The 25,324-nt window shown below is 40.4% G+C and overlaps 1 protein-coding gene across 2 annotated transcripts in view; it reads right to left on the bottom strand.

Annotated features, from left to right (window-relative positions):
- The window catches only part of LOC116905192 (atherin-like), a 31,464-nt gene extending 10,879 nt beyond the window's left edge, over positions 1 to 20,585 (bottom strand). The window contains exon 1 of one of the 2 annotated variants that reach the window (XR_004388496.1): positions 20,457 to 20,585. Coding sequence is in view for 1 of the 2 variants with exons in the window: in XM_032907985.1 (XP_032763876.1) it covers positions 19,429 to 20,248 (820 nt within the window). In the remaining variant the exon portion in view is untranslated. Of the gene's footprint in view, positions 1 to 19,428; positions 20,430 to 20,456 lie in introns of those variants that run through there. The other variant, XM_032907985.1, reaches the window with a different exon arrangement.
- Positions 20,586 to 25,324: the final 4,739 nt, after the last annotated feature.

Raw genomic sequence — 25,324 nt, 5'->3', positions numbered from 1 at the left:
TGAAAACAAAAAATCCTTAAGCTAGGCATTGTGGTTGGTATCTGTAATCCCAGCACTTGAGAAACTGAGTTCAAGGCCAGGTTGTGCTGCATACATAGTGAATAAGACCCTGTCTCAAAAAAAAAAAAAAAAAAAAAGCACCTTTAAATGGAGGAAGGGCAGATAGACAGACACTGGGGTAGGGATGAAGGGATGACTCACTGCATTGCCTAGGCTGACCTCAAATTCTTGGACTCAAGCAAACCATCCACTTCAGCCTTCCAAGTAGCTGGGGCTATACACACATGCCACTGAAGCCAGTAAACTGAGAAGGCTAAACTGATTCCATGACAGGCTTCAAACTGGCAGTTAAGGAGACTAGGCCTATATCTCTGTTTCCAAGAACTAGGCAATTCCAGGCAAATCCAGGCCTCAGATGCTGTCCCACTACCTGGCCTGAGGCAAGGACAATGGGTCAGCAGCAGTTTCCAGACTTCCTCAGCAGCAAGTTTCCAGCCCTCACACCCTGATAATGGAATGTTGGCAGAGATGGACCCAACATAGAGGTCACCTACCCTGGAATTCCCTAAAGTGCTTTAAGTTAGGTCTGCAAGCTCACTTGATAGTCTCTCTATCTCAGTAATGGGAGACCCAGAACACTGGACTTCTGCAGAATAAAACATTCTTTGAATTCACATATTATATGAGTTCAGGGTATCATTCTTCAGCAAATCACGGACCCTTACAAAACAAAACTACACATATATGATATACAACATGATACCCTGACATATGTACACATCACAGGATAATTAAATCAAATTTAATATACCCATCTCACAGATAAATCTTTTTATAGATATTAAGACTATTTAAGGGATGGGGGAAATGTCTTGGTAGATAAAGTGCTGTTGTACAAGCCTGAGGACCTGAGTTCAGGTTTCTGACATCCACATAAAAGCTGAGCACAAACCGGGAAAGGGAATAACACCTTAAAATGTATAAGAAATACTCAAGTTAATAATAATAAAATATATAAAAAAAAAAAAAAAAAAAAAAGCTGAGCACAGCAATGTCCCTATGTAACTGTAGCACTGGGGAGTGGAGAGGGATAGAGACAAAGGGATCCTGATGGCTCAATTCACCACTCAGATTGACTAAAATGGTAAGCTCATGGTCCAGTAAACATACTATCTCACAAAGTAAGATATGGAAGTAATTAAGGAAGACATCCTGATGTCAATCTCTGGTCTCCACATGCATCAGCAGAGCATGGCACACGCCACACACACACACACACACACACAATGTACACACACACACACAGGCATACATATCCACGAACACACATGCATGCATGCACACACATGTAACTAGGCATATACTACACACCAAAAAAAAAAGGAGAAAGAACATTTAAAAGCTGCTCTCTAAATCATTTTCAAGTATACATCATCAACTATAATCAAATGAAATTATAATGTCATACTTCTGTGTCTAGAACTGATCATAAAACTTTGGACTTTTTAACTCTCCCCATTTCTACCACCTCTAGCCTCTACTTTTCTAATGTTTTAACTCAATGAGTTTCACATCTTCCAACTCCATGCATACATGAAATCATGTACTATTTGTTCATGCCTTGCTTATCTTAATTCGCACAATGTCCTCCAGGCTCTCATAGGCTGGGCAAGCTAAGGATTTCAACTACTGTCTTATTTGAGTAAGTTTTCAAGACTCTACATAGGATTAAATATTTCAGTCTTTCTTTGACACAGGCCTGATATGGAGACAATTGTGGTTGGGATGGCAAGTCCAAACTAAGAACTTTAGTGATCCGAGTACAAAAAAAATATAATAATCTTTTTATCCCTCCTTATTAAAATCAAAACAGTAATAAACAACTAGGATGTTACTCAAAAAAACCTCATCTCTTTCTTGGTTACTCTATACTAAGTTTTAAAATATTAAATGGTAAACTTTTACATTCTTGTTTCATAAGTAATCAACATTGAAAGAAACAGAAGTAAAAGAGTTTACATTTCTATGAGTGTATAAGGGCTGTTTCGTTTTCTACATCCTAACTAGCATTCAATACTTTTTGTCTTTTTTAACAGACAGAGGGAAGAATGGACACAAGTGCGTGTGTGCGTGTGTGTGTGTGTGTGTGTGTGTGTGTGTGTGTGTGTGTGTGTGTGTGTGTGTAGGCAAGAGCTAACATCAGGTGTCTTCACCTTTATCTTTCTTTGAAGATTTTTACTTTATATGTGAGTGATATTTATACATGTGCACCACATACATGCCTGGTGTGTTTGGAAGCCAGAAGAGAGACTCAAAGCCACTCAAACTGGAGTTACAGGCAATTGTGAACCACCATGTGAATGCTAAGTACTGAACCTAGATTCTCTCCAAGAGGAGCAATTTCTCTTAACCACTGAGCCACATCTCCAGCCCCCTTCCACCTTGAGACAGCATTTCACTGAACCAGGCTAGATTAGCTGGCCAGTAATTTGGTTTGGTTTGGGTTTTTGTTGTTGTTGATGATGGTGGTGGTGGTGGTGGTGGTGGTGGTGGTGGTGGTGGTGGTGGTGGTGGTGGTGGTGGTGGTGGTATTTGGCATCTCACTGAACCAGGTTAGACTAGCTAGCCAGTAATTTCATTTGGTTTGGCTTAATTTGACTTGGTTGGACAACGTGGTTTGATTTGGTTGGGTTTTCATGGGTGTCAGAGATCAGAACTCAGGTTGTCGGGGCAGGCACTTTACTTAACAAAGCCATTCTCCAGACTGTAATTTTTTTTTTAAAGCAGACATTATTCTGACTAGGATGAAAATGCAGTTCCTCTAATCTGTGTTTCCCTGATGGCTAAAATGTTAAGCACTTTTCCACATTTATTGGTTTTCCAGATAGCCAATGCCAGTGAAGTATGGCATTATAATTTCATTTGATTGTAGTATCTGTTGGGATTACTTTCTCTATTTATTAACTAGATTGCTTAATTTGTCATCACTTCCATTTGTCAATTCTTGTTACATATTAAGCTGTTGGAGTTCTATTCAGGTCATCACTTGTGTCATTCTTTAAAGTGAGTGATTCCTGTTTGTCTTCCTAACAATTTCAGATTGGGGGGTTCTACATGAAGGTCCTTTGAAGTGAAAATTTCTGGTTTCTTCTGAAACACAGTTATGGCATGTGATGTTTTGCTGGGGCAGACCAGTGTAAGGATGTTTTGCTGAAGCAGACACAGGTGAGAGGATGTGTGATCTTTAGAAAAGAATATAAGTACGATTCCACAGACAGTGGGGGAGGCTCTGGTATTGGTTCTCCTGGCTCTGCCTTGCTAGTCTAAAGTGCTCTCCTATTGGTTCTCCTTGCTTAGTGTTGCTGATTTTCACTTGTGACTTTGTAGACAGTAATTCGCCAAGAACTTTTCATGATATTCTGGTAGCTTCTTGCTGCTTCCACAGACACAGGCCAATTGGTGGAGCCTCACGGTTTCTTCTAGATAGAACTGCCTCTGCTGACTCATGAGTGGTGATTGCCGAGTGGACTAGATTGCATTCATGTTGGTGTTTTGCTAGTGGACTGGACAGCTGACAATGAAGATTGAAATAGTTCTACAGACAGGTCCACAACTCCTATTTCCTATTAACCTTTCTTTTCTACCTCTGGTGGGTGGTGGGCTAGCTAGAAAAGAGATTGAAGCATTTAAAAACCCTTATTAGAGTAGGTTTTGAAAAATCTAAGCCTACGGTCTTTGATCCACTTTTAGTTCATTTTTGTATAAAATATAAGACAGATCAGTTTAAATCTTCTCGTGTGGATACTCAAGTTCTCCTAGGCCCATTTGCTGAAGAAACCATCATTTCTCCAAAGTATGTGTTTGGCACCTTTGTAGAGGACAAGATGACTATAGCTGTTTGTATGAGTTTACTTCTAGATCTTCTATTCCATTGGGCTGTGTGAATTTTTCTGCTGAAACCATGCTGGTTTTGTAAATGTAAATCTATAGTATACTTTGAAACAGGTATTATAATGTTAATATTTCTCTTTTGGCTCAGGATTGTGTTGTGTTTCCATAAGAATTTTGTGATTTTCTAGTTGTCATTACAGTTGTGGTGGGAGTTTTATTGAATGTACTAATAAGTATGTATACTATAAGTTTCAATAGTATGACCATTTTAACACTACCAATTCTCCTAATCCATGAATATGGAGGTCTTTCCACCTTCCTGCGTCTTTCTCCGTTTATTTTATGTTGTAAAGGTCTTTTACCTCTTTAGTTTTATGTATGCAGATTGGTTTTGTTTGTTTTAATTAGGAGATTGTTTTTACTTCTGTTTTCAGCTATTGAGAATGGGATTGCTTTTCTGATTTCTTCCTTAGAAAGTATGTTATTAGTATAAAAGCCACTGCTTTCTATATGTTAGTTCTACAAGCTGCTACTTTTCTGGAAATATTTGTGATATCTGAGTCTTCTGGAAGTGTTCAAGGTCTTCTGGGTATACATTTACATTATCTGCAAATAGAAATCACTGATTTTTTACTGTTCTATTTATATTCCTTTTGTTACTTTCTGTTTTTAAGATTTTTTTTTTTTACTTTATTTAATGCATGAGTGGTTTGCCTGGTATCCACAGAGGTCAGAAGAGGGCATTGGATACCCTTGAACTGGAATTAGGGATGGTTGTGAGCCACCATGTGGTGCTGGAAACCAAACCAAACCAAACAATGCTCTTAGCTATCTCTCTAGCCCATATTTTTCTTTCTTGTCTGACCGATCTGGGTAAAATTTCAAGTAGCAAAGTGAACTACTTTAATCCACATGATTTTAGAAAAAATAATTTGCTTCTCCCCACCAAGATGATGTTGTTTATAGATCAGGTATATATTGCTTTTATTATATTGAGGTATGACCCTTCTATAGATATTTCTACAGAGCTCTTATCATGAAAGAATATTTAATTTTACCAGAGGCTTTCTCTAGATTTATTGAGATGATCAGTGATTTTTCTTGATTCCATTTATTGAATGTCAGGGGAATGGGAAGGGGTGGGTGGTTGGGGAGGGGAACACCCTCATAGAAGAAGGGGAGGGGGTAGGATAGGGGGCTTACGGCTGGGAAACCAGGAAAGAGAATAATATTTGAAATGTAAATGAAAAACATCCAAAGAGGAGGAGGAGGAAGAGGAGGAGAAGGTGGAAGAAGAAGAGGAAGAAGAGAAGGAGGAGGAAGAGGAGGAGGAGGAGGAAAGATATTTCTTTTCCAGGTTGGCATCAGTAACTATAGACTATAGGGGACTCGGCACTAGTCAAGGTATTGAGAATAATGACTGCTGAATGTTCAGCTAATATATCAAAAGGTAATATATATGTCACTAAATCATCCCTCCAAGACTCAGGTAACATCATGGAAGAAGCAGCAAAAAGAATGTAAGATCTAGGGGAAAGGGAGAAGTGGTATGAAAGACTTCCAAGCATAACATAACTGCTGCACTCACACACACAGCAGCTGATTACTTGCACAAGAGATGGAGTCACTAACACCCTGTTGTTGTAGAGTGGGGAGGGGCCTGTGCTGAGGCTTTATATGCACTACTGATAGGCTGATGTGAATAGGACAATTTCCTACAATGGTGAGCCCAGGGCAAGACCTTTTAAGTACTCAGCTGTCTGAAACTATTCATCTCTTCCACAGCTAAAGCTTTCTAACATAAGCACAAAAATGAGACCAGAAAGAAATGAAGCCAGGAAATGGAGAGAACTCTAAAGGTATCTAAATGTCTTCATCTGGGTGTTCCTGTATAAAGCACCATTCTTCCAATTTATGTAGCAAATAAATTATCTTTTTGTTTAGCTATTTTAAAGTATTTTTAATGCTTTTTATTTTAAAAGCACCAAATGTTTTGTTTCTCTAAGGAAGAAAAAAAAACAAACTATTTTCTTGCTGTGACCTTCAGTTTATTTATTGGGTATTAATGTTTATTAATATAAAGATACTATTCAACCCTACAATCACAAACAGGTGACAGAAATGAGACAGAAGTAAAAGAGAAAAGCACATATAAACAGACTGAGAATAGCTGCTGTACGGGCTGGTTTTGTGTGTCAACCTGACACAAGCTGGAGTTATCACAGAGAAAGGAGCCTCCATTGAGGAAATGCCTTCCTGAGACCCAGCTGCAAGGCATTTTCTCCACTAGTGGTCAAGGTGGGAGGGCCCAGCCCATTGTGGGTGGTGCCATCCCTGGGCTGGTAGTCTTGGGTTCTATAAGAAAGCAAGCTGAGCAAGCCAGGGGAAGCAAGCCAGTAAGAAACATCCCTCCATGGCCTCTGCATCAGCCCCTGCTTCCTGACCTGCTTGAGTTCCAGTTCTGACTTCTTTTGGTGATAAAACAGCAATGTGGAAGTGTAAGCTGAATAGACCCTTTCTTCCCCAACTTGCTTCTTGATCATGATGTTTGTGCAGGAAAAGAGACCCTGACTAAGAGAGTTGCCCATTAAAGATTGACTCTCTAAGTAGTCAGGAACCTTCAAAATAGCTTTCAATGTAAATTTTAGTCTGATTTTACGCAGGCAACACTTAACTTTCGTTGTCTTACACTGGGCCACTCTACTTATACTAAATATATTTTCCTTTGTGCTGCTCTGCGTTTACACGCTCATTCACTGATGTTAATATCTGAAGACAGTCTGAAGGGGCTGGTGCAGTCTCAGTTGGTCAAGTTCCTACCTCACAAGCGTTGAGGGTCAGAGTTGGATCTCCAGAAACCTCATAGAAGCCAGGTGGGCATGGCAGTCCCCAACAATCCTAGCACACAAATTATAAACAGAAGATCCCTGGAGCAAGCTGACTGCCAGGTTGATCAAAATGGAGAGCTCCAGGTTAAAAATTGACCCTTAATCAGTATAAAGAGGGGCAGCTATTAAGGAAGACCCCCCAATGTCATTCTTGGTTCTACACACACACACACACACACACACACACTTACTTCTGTACATACATTTGCAAGCATGCATATATACCAAGTACATACACCATACATACATAAAAAGGAAATTTCTCAACCCTCTCTCCTTCTGTCATAGTAATTATCAAACTAAAATTGTTTATGTAAATGGTAATGAGGCTCTGAGTCATTACTGTAAAATATGAAGCAGAAAAGCATAGATAAGGTAGAGAAACTATAGTAATAGAATACACACAGTTGTTTGACAACAGAATAGATCTGATTATTCTATTACTCTTACTCATTCAGAAAAGATCTGAGTCACTCAAAGATGACTCAGAGTTCAAGTTTGGGAAATGGGAATAAATCAACAATAGAAAAAGGAAAGCTAAAAGGAATAATATATTCCAAAAGAAAATTCAAATATCAGCATGTTGAGGTTGGTGGAATGACAATCACATGGAAACTTCCAGGCTAGAAACAGAAGTTAGGAGCTTAACAATATAGGAGGCACCTAAAGAATGGTCTCACTAAAGCCAAAGAAACAGGTACCATTCCAGAGGAAAGTAATTAGAGAAACAGAGGGCTGGAAAGATGGCTTAGAGGTTAAGAACACTTACTGCTCTCTCAGAAAACCAAGGTTCAGTTCCCAGCACCAACATGACAGCTCAAAACTACCTCTAACTCCAGATCTAGGGGACCCTTTATCTGGCCACTGAGAGCTACTGCATGTGCACACACACCCATGCAGGATCACACACAATACATAGATTTTTTTTTTCTTTTTTTTCTTTTTTTTCGGAGCTGGGGACCCAGGGCCTTGCTCTACCACTGAGCTAAATCCCCAACCCCGATTTTTTTTTTTTTAGAGGAAACTAGAGAAAACAAAACTGTGTAAGTCAAATGCAACAAGTTAACCCTGTAAATGAACAGAGGAATTGCTATCTTCAATAGAAGAATTAGGAAGACTACAAAGAAAGGAGAAAAAAAAGACAGAATTCCAAATTTGAAGTAAGAAAATTTTACAAAATCACTGGCAATAAAGTGAGGATACTTTTAGTGAGGAAAAAGAAACAAAATGAAATAAAAAAGACATGCCATCTCCCACCCTTTTGAGAAAGAATGAATAGAAAATCTTAAGACTTTTATCTTAGTCTATTAAAGATACTTGAGGAAAATTAAGTTAAAATGACAAATTAATCAGTTTTAACAAGTAGAAGAAATAAAAATGGCAGCCATGGGTCAATCATGGATGCTCACATCTTTAATGCCAGCACTAGGAAGGCAAAGACAGGAACTCTGTGAGTTCTGAGCCAGTCTAGTCTACAAAGCAAATTCCAGGACAGCAGGGTATACAAATCTCAAAAGTAAATGAATAAATAAATAAGCAAGTCATAAGGGAACATCCCTGGGTCTGGCAACTAGGATGGTTTTAACCTCTTTACTCAAAAAACAAAATAGGTAACTGGATCAACCCTCAGTGTCTAAAAGCGGTGTGCTAGAATCAGACACTTTGAAAAATCCGAGGGGTTTTGTTTTTTGGGGTTTGTTTCTATTTTATTTTTTCTTTTTTGCCTTTTTGTTTGTTTGTTAGCAAGGTCTCACTACTAAGTAGCCAGGTTGGCCTAAAACTCACTATGTAGACTAAGCTGACTCAAATTCAGGGATCTAGCTGTTCCTGAGCTGTTCCTGCCTCTGCTTCCCAAATCCTGGGGTTAAAGGCCTGCAGCACTATGACCAGCTACTAAAAAGGTTCGAAACAGGCCTTGTAAAAAGTGGGAAAGAGCTGATAACCAGTGTTAGTATTTTTACCATACCTCTTTCTTCTTCTCTTAGTAAGCAAGTCTGAGTCAGCACATTGTTGCCTAGGCTGACCTCAAATTCATGATTCTCCTGCCTCAGCTTCCCAAGTAGCTGAAATTACAGGTGTGTACCTGTTCTTATCCTAACTAAAAGCATATTCTCTAATTAATTGTTCATCCCATGTTCACAATTTCTTTGGTGTATTTAATCTGATGGTTACTCTTTAAAAATCAGTTTTCTATATCTGATCTACAGTAACAATATTGTTTCTTTTCTATTACATATTGTCCCAGCTAATTTTTGCTGTTACAAAACTACTACTTTAATGTGATTCTAGTTTTGCTTTGCTATTTTGCTTACATATGAAAGTCTTATTTGATTTCTCACAAAATGCTTAACAGGGGGTTATAGCTCAGTTAGTAAAGTGCTTGCCTAACATACACAAAGCCCTTGGTTCCATCCCAGTACCACAAAAACTGGGCTTGGTATCATAAAATGAGCTTGGCATTCAAATTACTCTTGGCATATAAGAGTAATCTCAACACTCAGAACTCAGCAGTTCTGAGCAATTTTTTTATCCTCTCCTACATAGTAAGTCTGAGGCCAGCCTGTGATAAGAAGGAAGATGCTGGCATGATGGTTCATGCCTTTAAACTCAGCACTTAAAAGGCAGAAACAGAGATAACTTTGGGAGTTCAAAACCAGTTTGGTCTACATAGAGAATCCCAGGCCAGCGAGGCCAGCCTACACTACAGTAGTGAGACCCTGTCAAAATAAGCAAACAAAATCAAAAAGCTAGAGAGGGGCAGGATAAAGAAAGGAGGAACTTGGGGCTGGGGATTTAGCTCAGCGGTAGAGCGCTTACCTAGGAAGTGCAAGGCCCTGGGTTCGGTCCCCAGCTCCGGAAAAAAAAGAACCAAAAAAAAAAAAAGAAAGGAGGAACTTGACAGATCTGGGTATGGTAAGGCATGCCTGTAATCCCAGCATTTGGGAAGCTGAGGCAAGATTAAGGTTTTAGGGGCTACACTGGTTACATAGTGAGACACTGTCTCAAAAACAAAACAAAATGTTTAATTAACAACTTCTATTGTAACAAGTATTTGGGAGAAATATATCAAGAACAAGAATCATAAATTTAGAAATGACCATAACACAATAGTTACGCATTTATTACTACTGAAAATAAAACTTCCCTGGGAAAATAAGATAGGTCTTTCTCTTCTGTGCTGAGGGTTAAACTCAGTTAATGGCCTTTGTATTCTAGACAAATGTTCTATGATTTCTGTAGTATTTCTAGCCCTTGGCTCTCACTATGTAGAAAAAGATTGGCCTGGCACTTAACCATCCTGACTCAGTCTCCCATCTGCTGGAATTACAGGCCTGGAATCATGACTATTCGCAGGGGGTCTTTGTTATGTTGAAGGCCTGAAAATTATAGAACAGGGTCTCGACTTTTACAGTGACATTTTCTGATTACACAGTGAGTAAACACTTTATGTGTATTCACTTCAGTAGGTCATTTTAAAACACGTATGGCATACCATATGCTAGGAAGAACATCCCTTTAGGAGGCACAGCACTTATTCCTAGAATGCTGTCACTGCTAAAATCATCAGGAGCCAACTTTTTCAACTGCTTAAGAATCTTAACATGGTTTTTATAATTCTGTCAGAAGTGACAAATCTTCATACATTAAATATTGTTTTGATTTGTTTTGATTTGGGGATATTTCTGGTTATCATAAAGTGGCTTGCCTATTTAGAAATAATACTTCTGAGTAAAAAGTATGACTATAACACATGAAACAATTTTTCTTATGCTGCTCTAACAACACTGTCATTAAGATATAACTATATCCCCTCCTCCACAGGTGTGCTCTGTGGGTTATCACTCATGTATTCTACAATGTTGGGTCAAAATAAATTTCAATAATTTTATAGCCATATTCTCAACTACTGTAGATATACAAACAGTCCTAAGGGTTTCTAAGTCAAATTACTAAATATCTGAAAATAGTTACAGCACCTCTGATCTTTACATTTCACTAGTTGTTATTCAATGTCCTCTCTTTGTCATATTGCACACAAAATGCATATTAGCTCTTTGGCACATACCTGACACCAGCCTACTCAAGTCTGTTTTCACTCCCATTATAGACACACTTGCATACATACATAAATGTGCATACACACTCCTATATTTTAATCACCTATATAAACAGTTTTTTTCCAGATGGTTACCTATCAGCTCTGCCTCTAGGTCTGTTTCCTCAGCAATAGCTATGTATGTTTGTCTGTTTGTTTGTTTATTTGTTTGTTTAAACAGTTCAATCCCACCTGACTCCTTGAGCCCAGGTTGGCACAGAGTAAAGCTAAAATTCTTCTATCCTGCCTTTTACCCCCAAAGGAAAAATTAAAGCAGTATTTTCTCATCTTCACAACCAGAGTATCCCCATTCTCAAGCATGGTGGTAAACACCTGCAATCCCAGCACTCAGGAGCAAGGTAGGGGGAGTAGGGATAAGGCCAAACTGGGCCAAAAGCCCTATCTCAAAAGGAGAGAGGGGGAGGGGAAAGAGAGGAAAAAGAAGGGGGTTTGCTAACTGTTCTCAGAGTTATACACGTGAACTAAAATAATACCTACGAAAATGTTTAATTGCCCATCATGGTTATCCCAAGCAGCCTCAAATGTATTCACTGCTGAATTCTCTTTTACAACATGTCTTAGTCTATTCAGGATGCTATAACAAAATACTTGATCCTGAGTAATTCATGAAGAGTAGAAATGCACTGTTACCAGTTCAGGGTAATAAAAAAAAATCCAATGGGGCTGGAGAGATGGCTCAGCAGTTAAGAGCACTGACTGCTCTTCCAGAGGTCCTGAGTTCGATTCTCAGCAACCACATGGTGGCTCACAACCATCTGTAATGGAATCCGATGTCCTCTTCTTGTGTCTGAAGACAGCTACAGTGTGCTCACATACATAAATAAATATTTTTTTTAAAAAATCCAATATCAAGGCTCAGATCTGATGTCTGGTGAGTGCTTGCTCTGTTACACAGATGGATTATTATTATTATTACTATTTATATGATATTCAATGTGTGCAAGTGCAAGCAGGGGTGAATCAAGGCACACATGTGGAAGTCAGAGGATAACTTTCAGGAATTAGTCTATTCCCTCCCCCAATTTAAACTCAGGCTTATAAAGCAAGCACTTGTACCCTTTGAGCCATCCTGCCAGCCCATCAAAGTCTCTAGTGAGAAGAAGGAATAGGTTCCCTTGGCAGAGATCCCAAAAGTCCACACACCTCCTAGTACCATGAATCTAGGGGACAGGTTTCAACGTGGCAGCATGTGATTTTAGGGGCATACAAACTTTAAGACTATAGCAGGCAAAGCCTCATTTTTTTTTAAATATTACTCAGAATAGGATTATACTTGAGGACAGTAGTTACAGAATTAAGATACAGTCAAAGAAAATGACTCACTTCATAGACAAAACCAGAGGCCCAAGAGGAGAAAGGTTTACCCAGGCTCACACATTTAGAAATGGAACCATCATCATATCTCTTCTGATTTCCTCTCAAGCTCAAAATACTAAAAGGGGTCCAGCACTCAAGAGGCTCAGGAAGGCTAAGTGGGATAGGAGGGTTGCAAGTTCAAGGCCAGCCTAGACTACAAAGCAGAGAGAAAAGGAGCAAGGAAAAGGGGAGATGGGAAGGGAAAAAGAAAGGAGCAAGGAGAATGAGGTACAGCATTCACAACTGCTTTAAGTCTGCGTGTTCCCAGGTTGTACATTCATTCACTCAGCTATTTATTTATTTTGGAGCAGGGTCTCGCTGGCCCTCCTGTCTCAGCCCCAACACCCACACTAAACAGCGCACACACTACTGCCTGTAACTCTAGCTCCAAGGAATCCAATGCCTTCTTCTGGCTTCTATAGACACCTTATGCACAAACATAAATAAATAAAAATTAATTTTAAAAAGCTTTAAAAAGGAAACCCTATCTATAAATAGATCATTTTAGTAGTATATTGGCAATTTTGAGTTAAAAGGCACTTTAAATGCAGCAGGTGAAAAAAAAATTCTGAAAAGCAGAAGATGAAACTCGCAAGTGAAAAACTCCTTTCCTGTACTAAAAGGGCAAGGCGACATACTTACCAAAGTTGGAAAGTTGAAACCAAGAGAACCGTATACAAAGTTTGTTAAAAGACCTCTTACTTATTATGCCACCCCATACAACTTAACTCCTTTTTCACAACCTACAAACTGACCACTTAAGCCTTCCACTCTGTTGCTGTGTCTTCCTTTCCTTTTGAGGAAAGTCGGTATACAAGACTTACATTGAATAAATTTATATGTGTTTCTTCTGCTCATCCAGTTTATGCTAATTCTCAGGCCCAGATTGAGGGGTAAGAAACACTAAAAGAATAACTAGAGTTCTGCCTCCTCTACAATGCTGAGATGAACATGGAGAACAGTGTACAAAGTGAAACAAGCAGAGTACAGAGAAGCAAGCACTGCATGGTGACCTCATTTGTATGTGGAGATTTTTAAAAGGCAAACTCACAAGAAGCAGAAAACACACAGTGGTTACCAGGGACTCGGAGCAAAGGAGAAATGGAGAGATGCTGGCTGAAGGGCACAAAGTCCCACTGTAGCATGGCTTCTGCAGGACAAATACAGTCTAGAGTTTTAATGCACACTTGGTGAATATGGTCAGTATCACTGTCATGCACACCTAACGTCTGCTGAGAGAAATCATAAATGGTCTTACACTATAAACAAGTTGTTATCTGACATGACATGTCAGTTTGCTGTACTAGTCTTTTCACAAGATACACACCCACACACATATAGTATACTTTAAATATATTTTATTTGCCAATTATATCTCAATAAAACTTGAAGAAATTTTCCCCTTTTTTTAAACTTTTTAAAATTAATAGCTGGGTGCAGTGGGTGCATACCAGTAGTACAAGCACCAAGCAAAGCACTAGGGAGGCAGGAGGCAAAGGTAAGGAGATCACGAGTTTATCTTCTTTGTACTGAGACTACAAAGCAAGACCCTAAATAAACAAGCAAGCTTTTTTCTATACATCAAGCCCTTCTCCCTTTCCAGATCCCAAAATAGGTAGCTTGTTTTCTAATCTTTCATTTGCAATGGAAGCAGACAATAATAGAAATTGCACAAACATATACTGGGTAAATCTGCACACAATTCTTGATAACACCATTACTTATCGTTTATCTGCATGGCTCTAATCCTCTATAGTTACAGATGTCACAGGAACTAGTCTTCCCTGATACCTGACCTGACACCTGGTCCTCTAACTCCGTTACGAAATGGACATTTTTGTTGATTTCATTTCCATCACATCTTTGTGTCACTATAGTTAAGCACTAATAGCATCTTTTGTATCAAGAGGAGCTGCTCTTGACTGTATAGTAGCAGGTTTCTTTAATTCATCATTTGGCTGTTTTTAGTAGACATACTTACTTAGCTTTGAGAACATGAGTGTTCTTGGAATACTTACAAATTAAAAGTAACATGTATCCTTTTTTATACCCAACCTGACACCCTACATACAGTGAGAAGCTGTGCTAATATTTGAATAACAAAGGCCAAGATAGCTGTAATTCTGAAAGAGGAGGAAGTCAGGGTTATTTACTCCTGAAGCTACTGAGAATCAATTTACCAAGGTCAAGGAAGGGACTTTTCCACCTCAAGAATTTCAATAGCCACCTTAAGCCCTAGAATTTTGTTAAGCTTTCTGAGAGAATAAGAAAAATCTAAAACTCGTGTTAAAAAAGAAAGCAAAATATTTATCGTGTGTTTGCTAATTTTGAGTCTTTTTCCTCAAAATTACAATCTCTGGACATTTGATTTGTGAATGAATGAACCATTCAAAGGAGACACCACAATGGTGACCACTTGCTACCACACGGCCAGACAAACGTGACCAAGCTGATCCTGCGTGACTAAGGCTCCAGCTACTCAGCACGCACTTCTTGTGAACTCCCATGAGTAAAGAACACTGTTGTTCATTTTAGACTGAGTTCTCCTCAGTGAATCTCCTCAGTTCCATTTCCCTTTTTACAGTATATTACTGCAAAGAGGTATGCAAAGATAAATAATTCATTTTCTTTAAAAAGCGGCTCCTTGTAATCAGGAACTCTACACACAGACGGAAATAGCATGAGACAAGAGAAGGATTCCAGGAAATTAGGAGACATGCTTTAAAGTAAAACAATAAAGCAACTGGCAATCTTGCTAATGCCATACTACCTTTTTCTTTGTTTTTGACATTAAGCACATCTACCACTAAGATACATACCCACCATCCCATAACCCTTATCAAAGGAAATCACAGTTATTTTCACTTAACAATGTTAAACGCTACAAAACTGGTATTCTAGTCTTTTGTCTTTGCCTCAACAAAAAACAAAAACAAGAAAAAAAAAAGTTAGAACAAATCCATTTAACCAACTAAAGTTTTGCCTGAAAAATCTATGGACCTAAGAGGAAAAAAAATACACCCTAAAGACAGAGCATGACTGTAATCCTAGCACTCAGAAGAGTGATGTAAGGATCACAGCAAAATTAAGGCCAGCTGAGCTCCACAGTAAGACAAACAAAAGACAGTGGATTTAGTAGAGAAGCTATTAATCATATTCCATCTTTATCAATAACCTAAATTTACTATCAATTGCATTTTATATATATATATATGTAGTAATTATAAAAACAACTCACTTGTAAACATTGGCATGCATTTAGTTTGGTAGTTTATGTTTCACTTATCAGGAGATTTTGTTTCTTTGTTTCTGGTCTTGTTTCTGTTGATCTAAGACAATGTTCCTATCCCTCGCTAGTCTTAAACTTCTAACCATCCTTCCTTTACCTCCACATTCCATTTATGCAGTGCAAGTGATAAAGATCAAACCTGAAACTTCATGAGTGTTAGGCAAGCACTCTACCAACTGAGCTACATTCCCACAGCCCATTAGTTTATGCTGTCTATACTCTATACAAATTTATTCTACTACTCAGTATTAATAAGAGTTGACATCTTGTTTAAGTGATATTTCCCCCTTATGATGTCATTTTTCTGACAAAAAAAAAAAACATTACTAAGAATTATTGTCTTAGGGGTTGGGGATTTAGCTCAGTGGTAGAGCGCTTGCCTAGCAAGGGCAAGGCCCTGGGTTCGGTCCCCAGCTCCAAAAAAAAGAAAAAGAAAAAACAAAAAAAAAAAAAACAAAAAAGAATTATTGTCTTAAGTAGTAATGCATTGGTGATAGACTAGGTTTTGGCTAATAAAGTTTTCTTGGGGGAAAAGAAAAGCGTAATGTTCCATGTCTGTAATCCCAGAACTTAGCAGAATGAGTTCAAGGCCAGCCTGAGCTACATCTAGTGGCTTCCAGGCCAACCAGGGCTACAGAGTGAGACCCTGCCTCACAAAAGAAAACTGACAAACAACTTAAATGAAATTAGCCTTTTATTACTATTTTATTACTATTATTATTTTATTACTATTCTGTAGTATACATGAATAACTCTTAAACTGACATGCATGGCCCAATTCCATAGCAGGGCCCTATTGGCTCATAATCTATTTTTAAAAATGTACAGTATTATATAAATTCTATAGGCTGTTGGGGATTTTTTTAAGGCTCCTTAAAAGTCAGATGTAAATGTGTGTTTACTTTTAAACACTTTTGACTGTCATTATAATGAGCTACAAGTTAAAAACAATTCAAACAGCCACACAGTCTACTCTGTAGTAGAGAAATATAAGCCAGAGAGTAAGAGAGCCAAAGGGAGTGCTGTATAGACGCTCCCTACCATCACACTCATGTGGAAAGCACAAGGTCAGCACTGAGACAGAGCATAGGCCTTTGGTTTCAGGTGTTCACAATCTTGCTTTTGTTTCCTTTTTTAAGGAAAAAACATACTGACTTTTAAAAAATCCTGTGTTTGTAAGATGAAGCAGCTCCAGATTTATAATATGCTATAAAACATGCATGTCCATCATTTAATTAAACCAATATACTTTTACTAAATGCAATTTTTAAAGTAAATCAATAACAACCACTGAATGGAAAGAAATCTATTTTTTTTAATTAGCACTAGTAAGGTTCTATTTACTTAAGAATGTGAATAACAAAAGGCTCATCACTATCCTCAAAAAATATTTTAATGATTTTTAAATACACATCATTATCAATTTCTTTGTGTAGATTTAAAGAGCACGTGAGTGATCAGACACAAATCAAACACATACTTTAGAAATGAAACAAAATGCCACACATCACAAAAATAACTATTCTATATTCAAACAGATTCAACATCATACTATAGGCTACAAAATGACCTTGAGACACTGCTGTCCAACTATCTAAAGGGCCATGTCTTTACTAAAATTATCTCGTTGTGACAGAGATAATTCACTACACAGTGAATGTACCTACCTCTCCCGGACTCTATTGGAGCTTTTCATTTTTTAGCTTTTTGTTTTACCTTTTTGGGAGTACAGATTTCATAAGGCAAAAATATTCAATATGAGCAAAGGGTCATGAACACATTTCACTTTTAATACACTGCCCAAGAGGATTAAGAAAATGCTGCAACATATTCAAGTTTCAGTACACATTTTCAGAGTTTCATATACAAAATTCAAAAAACCTAAACACCTGCTTTTATTATTCATGATTGATTTTTAAAACTAATTTCTAATGTCCAATTACACACCCCACAAATAACTATGTATAGTTACTAAGTCCACATCAATACCCCTGGTGTTTTAATTAAAAAATGTACACTTCTCCTGGTACATTTGTATACCAATCTGGTTAGGTGTTTTCAAAGTTCAAACAGCTATTAAGCTACACTTTGCTTTGGCACTAGCTCCCCCTCCAGACCGACCTAAAATAACTGCATTTAAAAAAAAAAGAAAAAAGAAAAAAGAAACACAAATTTTGTAACCCACTAGAAAATTTCAAAATTCATCACTTTTGAGGGCATTGTTACTCCTTTGAAAAAAATTAGTTAGAATTTTTTTTTAAAGATCACTTTATAGAATCAGGATAATTGTCTTGGTCTCAGTTCTATACATATTAAATACAGCTGATTTGCAGAGAAAACAACCTCAAATGACTTTTAGATTTAAAAAAAAAAATCCTTAAAATACAGTCTTTAGTATGTCATATTCAAGTTATTCTGAATCACTCTCCTAGTAGATCACAAGACACCCTTCATATTAACTATCTGATCAAAGACATTTCTGCACGTTCCTGCAATCTATGTAAGTTTCATTCCAGCTGTTCAGCTCTTGAACTCAAACAGAATTCTCGATTTCTAACAGCAAACTGAAAACCCCAACCTCCAAACCACCTTTGTACACTTACAGCCTAGTCATCTCTTGTTCCCTACATTTTTACTCAGCCTGCAATTTCAAATGCTATATGTGTGTTAAAATATTATAGTATTTATAATTAAGACTTATTTCATAAGGACAGCAATGTACAGGGGCGTACAGTTGTCAGAGACTCCTATGTTGCCTTAAAGAAAAGAAGTATCTTATTCCTTTGCTTCAGTATATAATTTCTCGCCTTAAATACTTTATATATGATATACCCTTTAAAAGAAGTATGTATATAACAGAACTTTAATCAAGAAAATAAATAAGCACTTAACCCCAGGAAGAAGAAGACAACTAAAATAAAACCTACTTAAGAGTTTCTACCGAGCAAAGGCTAAGTTAAGTCAGTGACTTGTGATACATTTAACTCTTAAACTGATAAAAACTTGCGTTGCATTTGTTCCCTGAAACCTTTAAGTTCGGAGTGATCTACGGGAGGATATGGTTTTCCTGGGCTCACCTTCTTGCGTTTTCTTAAAAGTAACGTGCAAAATTAGACACAAGAAGGAAAAGACACTACTTTCCTTGCTTTTCTCCAAGGCCTCGACGTTTAAGGAAAAGCGCTAAAAGCTCACCAGGGTGCTAAACCCTAACCATGACAATGCCATTTAACTTAAGAAATACGTCTCAGAGGATTCCAAAGCCCACATCCAGAGAACAGGTGCTGCTGCCGGAAAAAACACCTCAACTCCAGCAGGACAGACCTCCGCTGAACTGATGTGACTCATTTAACCTTCCCAAATAAGTTAAGACACTCCACAGCCTCCAGCTTGTCATTCGCAGATCAAAGGGAGGGGATACCGAGGTACCCAGGCCATTAACTGCCCTGCCTCAGCCACTCGCCAGAACGCATCTTTGGGCAGGTTCACTCCGATTTCCAGCCCGAGAAGCCCACACAGCAAAGCAAAGCAAAGGAACCCACCTTCCCACGGTCTGACCACGGGGACCCAGCTGCGGGGACAAGGAGCGATAGGTGCAGAGATCCGCTGTTGGACACCTCCCACCCCGCCCCCATCCCACGGGTCCTGGGATGCCCGACGCCGCGGCGCCCCTCACCCAAGGGGCCAAGGCAACGCCGGAGCGTCCCGGAGGCTCCCTCCCCACTTTTCCCGGGGCCGCTGGCTGAGCAGCAGCTGCAGCAGTTGCAGCAACAGGCCCGGGATCGGCGGGAGGACGAAGGAGCGCCTCGAGCCCAGGCTCCGCAGAGCCCGCGCCCGCCCCGTCCTGGAGTCCCCGGCGCGCGGGGCCCGGCTCCCTAACGCCCCCTTACCCGCGGCGGGAGCGAGGCGATCGGCGCCGTCCCCGGTCGCCACAGCCGCTGCCTTCAGCTGCAGCTGGCCGCGCCGGGAGAGTGGGAGGGGTGCTGGGGTGGAGGATGCTACTCCCGACTGAAGGGAGAGGAAGAAACGGAAACAGGAACCGCGGCCGCCGCTTAACGGAGCCTTCGGCGCCACTGACTGAGGGAAAGCGCAAGGCGGCGCGAGCCAGGCAGCGGCTGACAGCGCGAGACCGAGCGCGAGCCGGGTCCAGGGCGCGCGACCCCGAGCAGCGCCGGACCCATTCCGTGAGGAAAGGGAGGGACGGGTTGGCTGGGAGCCTGGAGGGGGCGGCGGGGGCCTGGAGCCCAGAGAACCCGGCCACTCGGGTCGGCCCGAGACCACGCGCGCACGCGCCTGAGTGGCTCCGACCCGGAGCGCAGGCGGGGAAGCCTCCGGCCGGCGCGAGCGAGCGAGCGTGCGCGCGCGGAGAGGGGCGCGCGCCCCTCGGCGTCCCAGCCTTCTGGGGGAGGGCGCGCATGCGCCGGCCGCGGCCTCCACCAGCGACCCTGGCATGTGCACAGGCTCCTCCCCGTCCCCTTCCTCTGTGCGGGTGGACAGCGGAGCTGCAGCATCCACCGGCCACGGCGGGACCCGAGCTCCAGCCGGACAGCGGCAGCGCGAGTGCTCGGGCTTTCGTCTACACAGACGAAAGCCGCCTGAGGGTCGGAGGCTGAGGGGACCAGCGCTCCCTGCCTGCCCTGGCCCGCGGGGCCCACCGCCCAGAGGCGCACCCCGTTCTGTGCTAGTTTCAGGGTACTCTCTGCTGCACATCCGCTAAGGTTCGAGCACACAATGGCACCGCGGATCGGGGCGTTCTGGCTACCCGTTGGCTCTGTCTCCACCAGAAGAGAAAGAACCCTGCCGAGCCTGAGTTCGAAGCCCGGCCATTCCTAGCCGCGGCTGCCTCAGCCCTTTGGAGGCGGAAGTTTATTGAGTACGGAGAAGAGAGGGAGAGGCTTTTCCCAGGGATGTTTCCTACCCGCTCGCACTCGGGGATCCTGATGCCCGCGATGCTGAGCCGTGGGCCGAAGGACTACCTCAGACCGTCCTAGAGGGCGAGCTAAGCGGGAGGACCCAGCCGCGCCGCCAGGGCACACAAAGTAGTCGCCGGCCGGGGTGCCACCGGGGCCAATCAGAGCGGGAAAACCAGTGAGTGGAGTGAGAACTGGCCAATCAGAGGGCTGGAAGATGAGCTTCCCGTGCAGAACTCTTCCCTGTAGCCTGGGGATCCAGATCCCAAAACCTGAGGACTCAAACGGGTGGCTGAGTAGAAAAGCTGCCCTCAAGACAATTATTCATTCCTCTCAGCACAGATACATATTAGTAAATACCTTGGAAACGTATCTCTGAGTTAACAGGGCCGGCCTTTTATATGATAAGAATTAAAAGACACACAAAAGACATTAAAGAGGTCGTAGCCTGCCAAGAATGCAATCTAACTAATAGCGCCCATAAATTCCCAATATTTATCCTAGAGCAGGAACTGTGTTTCTAAAATGATATGGACAGTGCTTTCAAAAAGGGGGTGAGGGGGAATGTCTGTGCCTTCAGCAGCTCCTCACCTGAGAAGCTTTTCCAGACCTGTGACTGGGTTAATGTCTCTTCAAAATAAAGCACTCTGAAGTATCTTAGAGGAAACACAGTGACTTATTGAAGGTCACACAAACTCTGGTGAAGTCAGGACTATGTTCTAGCCAGAAAGCTTGGGTGTCATCATTCAGCAAATCAGTAGTCACTTCTTAATTGTGTAGATACCTTCCAGGAGACTCTCAGTTCTGAGTATGAGTCGTGTACTCTGTTGGAAATAAACAAAATTTAGGCTTATACTGTACTTAGATGGGTTAAGGGCTAAAGTTTCAACAGTCAAAAATCTGAATTATTTTTCCTTCTGTGTGAGTATGTGCTTGCAAAGGATGCATTTTCTCCTGGGCTGCACCCACAGCCTAGGACAGTTTTAGGAGTCAGGGGTGGCATGTTTACTTTGGGGCTTAAACATAGCATTTAAAAAATACTTTAACAAGTATGTGTGACTTGAATGTTTTCAAGGGGAAAATAACAAACATTTCTAGTTAATTAACATACGTTACCATTTGCAGTACTTGAAGATCTCCACAGTCAAAGCTTTATGTGTGCCTCAAACTCTCTGCTCCTTTATTCTGGCTTTAATTTTCCCCTAAGAAATATTAAAACTCTAGGAATCAAAGCATCCTACCTACTTCTATTTAAGAAAAAAAAAAAAACCACTAGAAATTTTGTGAAGAACTTGGTCCATCTTTATAGGACAGCATAGTATGTAAGAAAGCACCAAACTGATGACTCTAAAATACAGGGAGAAAGTAGTTCTTCAGCAATTCTGATCTCTGCTCAGTGTGACAGTACACTGTTCTCAAAGCTCCTTCTAGGACATGCCCAAGATGTAGCTACCATCCCAGAACTAGAAGTGTCAGCTAAGCAACGGCCATGCAGAAACGAATCTTTACACATCCAGCTATAGACCAGTAATGGACTTCTGAAAAATGTAGGCCTCTTTCAAAACTACAGTCTTAAATCAATCAGTGTGTGCATATACAAGCCCAGCATGGGGGGAGGGGGGATCTGAGACCAAAGGATTGTTTTAAGTTATAGTCTAGCCTAGACTATCAAGTGAGTTCAGTGCCATCCTCAGATACATAGCAAAACCCTGTCTCAAAGAATAATAGTGACTAATTGATTCAAACATAAAAATGGGAAGGAAGGCTCAGTTTGTCTAGCATACTACAAGCCCTAGATTCAACCTCCAACACTGTAAAGAAAAAAGAAATGTATTATGAACTGTCTTCTCTCCAAAAGGACTCTGTAACTCAAATCTCCCTCTGGCCGTGCTAAGTTTCTAGGAGAGTGTCCCTAAAGGGTTGTACACATCACTCACAGAAAGCACACCTTTTGAGGGCGTTTCCTCTACAGTCTGCAGCCTCCCACTCTGCGGCTGAAACTCCTCACACTCTCTTTTCTCACTCCAGCTGCTCACTTGCGACTCTAATCCCCAGTTTGTGATTTGCATTAACACAAGATGGTATGTCACCTCATCCCTCACTGCTCCCTTACGAAATGAAGTCAGGAGCCTATCTTTATTTATCCTCAAAATCACAGACAGGTTCAGCACAAGAAAAATGTTTTTTAAAAACATTTAAAAAACCAAACCAAAAAAAAAAAAAAAAAACCTTGAACATTCTCCATCACCTGTTACACTAAGAACTAGATGGCCCTAGCAGCTCATTAGTTTTGTCTGTGGTTTCAGCCGCTGTCAGTTCTTAGTCATCAGCTAGAACTGTGGAGTCTTGGATGTGAGGTGAGAAGGAGTCAACTCCTAGATAATGGGAAATACCGAAATGAAAGTGAAGTACATGAATGGCCATTTTATTGAGAGATTAGCTAGATCAAAGCTAATGAAATTGAATGCTATCACACTTCCTAAGTTGGGAACATTCATGTAGAAACTAGTTTGAAATTTACTACCATTTTACTATGCCTATAATAAAAATAATAGTGAAGGTGTAACATCGTTGAGAACAAGGCCCCATGCTAAACTCTTTACTTCCATCATTTAACTCTCCAGTCAAACCCGTGAGGTGTCTCCTATGGCTACAGTGGGGGAATCAGCAGCGTCTCAGGAGACTCAGCAGCAGCTGCTAAGGAAGTAACTGAGAATGTTCGCGTCTCTACCAATGTATACCAACTAATATAGCTCTGGAAACACTCTTGTTTTTAAAAGATTTATTTATTTATTTATTATATATAAGCACACTGTAGCTGTCTTCAGACACACCAGAAGAGGGCATCAGATCTCATTACAGGTGGTTGTGAGCCACCATGTGGTTGCTGGGAATTGAACTCAGGGCCTGTGGAAGAGCAGTCAGTGCTCTTAACCACTGAGTCATCTCTCCAGCCCCAGAAACATTCTTGATAACTTTCACTTTTCTCTCTTTTACAGCAGTTGCTATACGACATTTCACCTATATAGTATTCTATTTTGCAGGAAATCAAACAAATAATGATACAGTTGCTACCACAGATGAGAAGATTGGGCCTTGAATAATGATTTTTATTCATTGGACACCTCCTGTTTTCTCATCTGTAAAATAAAGAAATGGTTCTAGATAAGTTATTAATTGCTAGTTCTAAAACTATGGATTTGCTACAACATTAACAGGGACTACAAAAAAAAAGAAATATGAAAAAAATATAGTCTGTATCCTCAGATTCAGTAAGTGGCTTAAGTCACTTTTGAGCCAAGTCCTCATTAAAAAAAAACTAGAGCTAATCATTCCCATCAGGAGAGTAAATGAAGTGACTGATGGTAAGGCTGATGAAACTAGGCCGACTTTCTTTTCTTATGATTTGCCTCCACGGCTAAATTCCTGTCTTTACCAAGTGTAAGCTGCATAGACTTCATATTCTAGATTGGTTCTCTATCCACTGCAGTTTCCCCATAATAAGAGTTTCATGGTTTTGTTTTTGTTTTAACTTGCTACCTGTTTAGATAACCACTTCAGAAGAACCACTCAACCCGATCCTACTGTTCCCAAACAGTAGAGAATTGCAAAGTTTACCCTTTCCTTTCAGACATTAAAAAGGCTACCCTCAGCATCTCATTTGTAGATGATCCAAACTATGACAGCGATAGCCTCTTTGCCATTGATCAATAGAAGTGATGCCATTTCTAGGGACATCAATTTGTCAGAATAAGACCTTACAGCAGTTACTATTATTCAGCCTAAAAGTCTGTATTAGTAGGGTTTTTTATTATTATTACTACGTGTGTGTGTGTGTGTGTGTGTGTGTGTGTGTGTGTGTGTTTGTGTGTGTGTGTACTGGGTCAGCACATGTCACAGCAACTCCTTTTATCAGGTAGATCCCTGGGATCAAACTCAGATCTTCAGGCTGGGTGACAAGTGCCTTTACCTACTGAGCCATCGCACAGGCCACGTGGTTTCTTGTTTTGTTTGGGGTTTGGTTTGGTTTGGTCTCCCTTCAGTTACCTTCAGCAAACCCTACTTTGAGAGAAGGTTTTTTTCTAAGTTGCCCATGTTCAAACCTTACCAAGCGGCTGGAAGGCATACACCACCATATGCAGTGAGAATAGCATTGCTAAAGATGGTAAAGCATTTGAGTTCAGGTTCCCCATGAGGCACCCAACTCCACATATTCTGAGCAAGCGATCTACCTTCAGTGTTGAAGCCACTGAGATTTGGCTGTAGTTTTTATGGCAGTGCGATCTAGAATCCAAGTCATGTTGATTTTTGCTAGAATCAGAACAGTCCCAAAGTGTTATAATTAATCACCTTGATATCATTATACCTTGGGAGTAAACCAGCCCCAAAAGGAAGACTTTCAGTCCACGCTTAGGAAAGAGGATTCTCTTTCCCCTAGGATTGAGTAAGTCAGCCTATAAAGCAAGGTGCTGCACAGTGGTGCAAGATGAACTGGCCATAAAATGAACACACTAAAGATGACAGCCAGACAGGAACACTCTGGAAAATACAATTGATGTCATCATACCACTTGGGAAGGCTACTCTTTCTGAACTCTTAATTCTGCCAAATAATAATGCCATTTGTTTGTCCCTCTATAACTCTATAGGCAGAAGCTTCATTTTGTATGTGTTTAATTTCATCATAGTTCCAATAAAGGATTACTAGCTCAAAAGCACTCAAAAATGTGGTATGCATTGAAATTTTTTTAAAACATTAGCTTTCATTACTGCCTTCTGAAATATTATCTCTATTGATAAATGAGAGAAAGTAATTTAGTTTAATCCAGTCTCTTTAGATGAAGAGATTAATATTTAAGATTACAAGATTTATCAAA

This window comes from Rattus rattus, chromosome 7, assembly GCF_011064425.1.
Source record: "Rattus rattus isolate New Zealand chromosome 7, Rrattus_CSIRO_v1, whole genome shotgun sequence".
Classification (NCBI taxonomy): Eukaryota; Metazoa; Chordata; class Mammalia; order Rodentia; family Muridae; genus Rattus; species Rattus rattus.
Note: the sequence above shows the minus strand (reverse complement) of the source record. Positions and strands in the feature narration are given on the sequence as shown.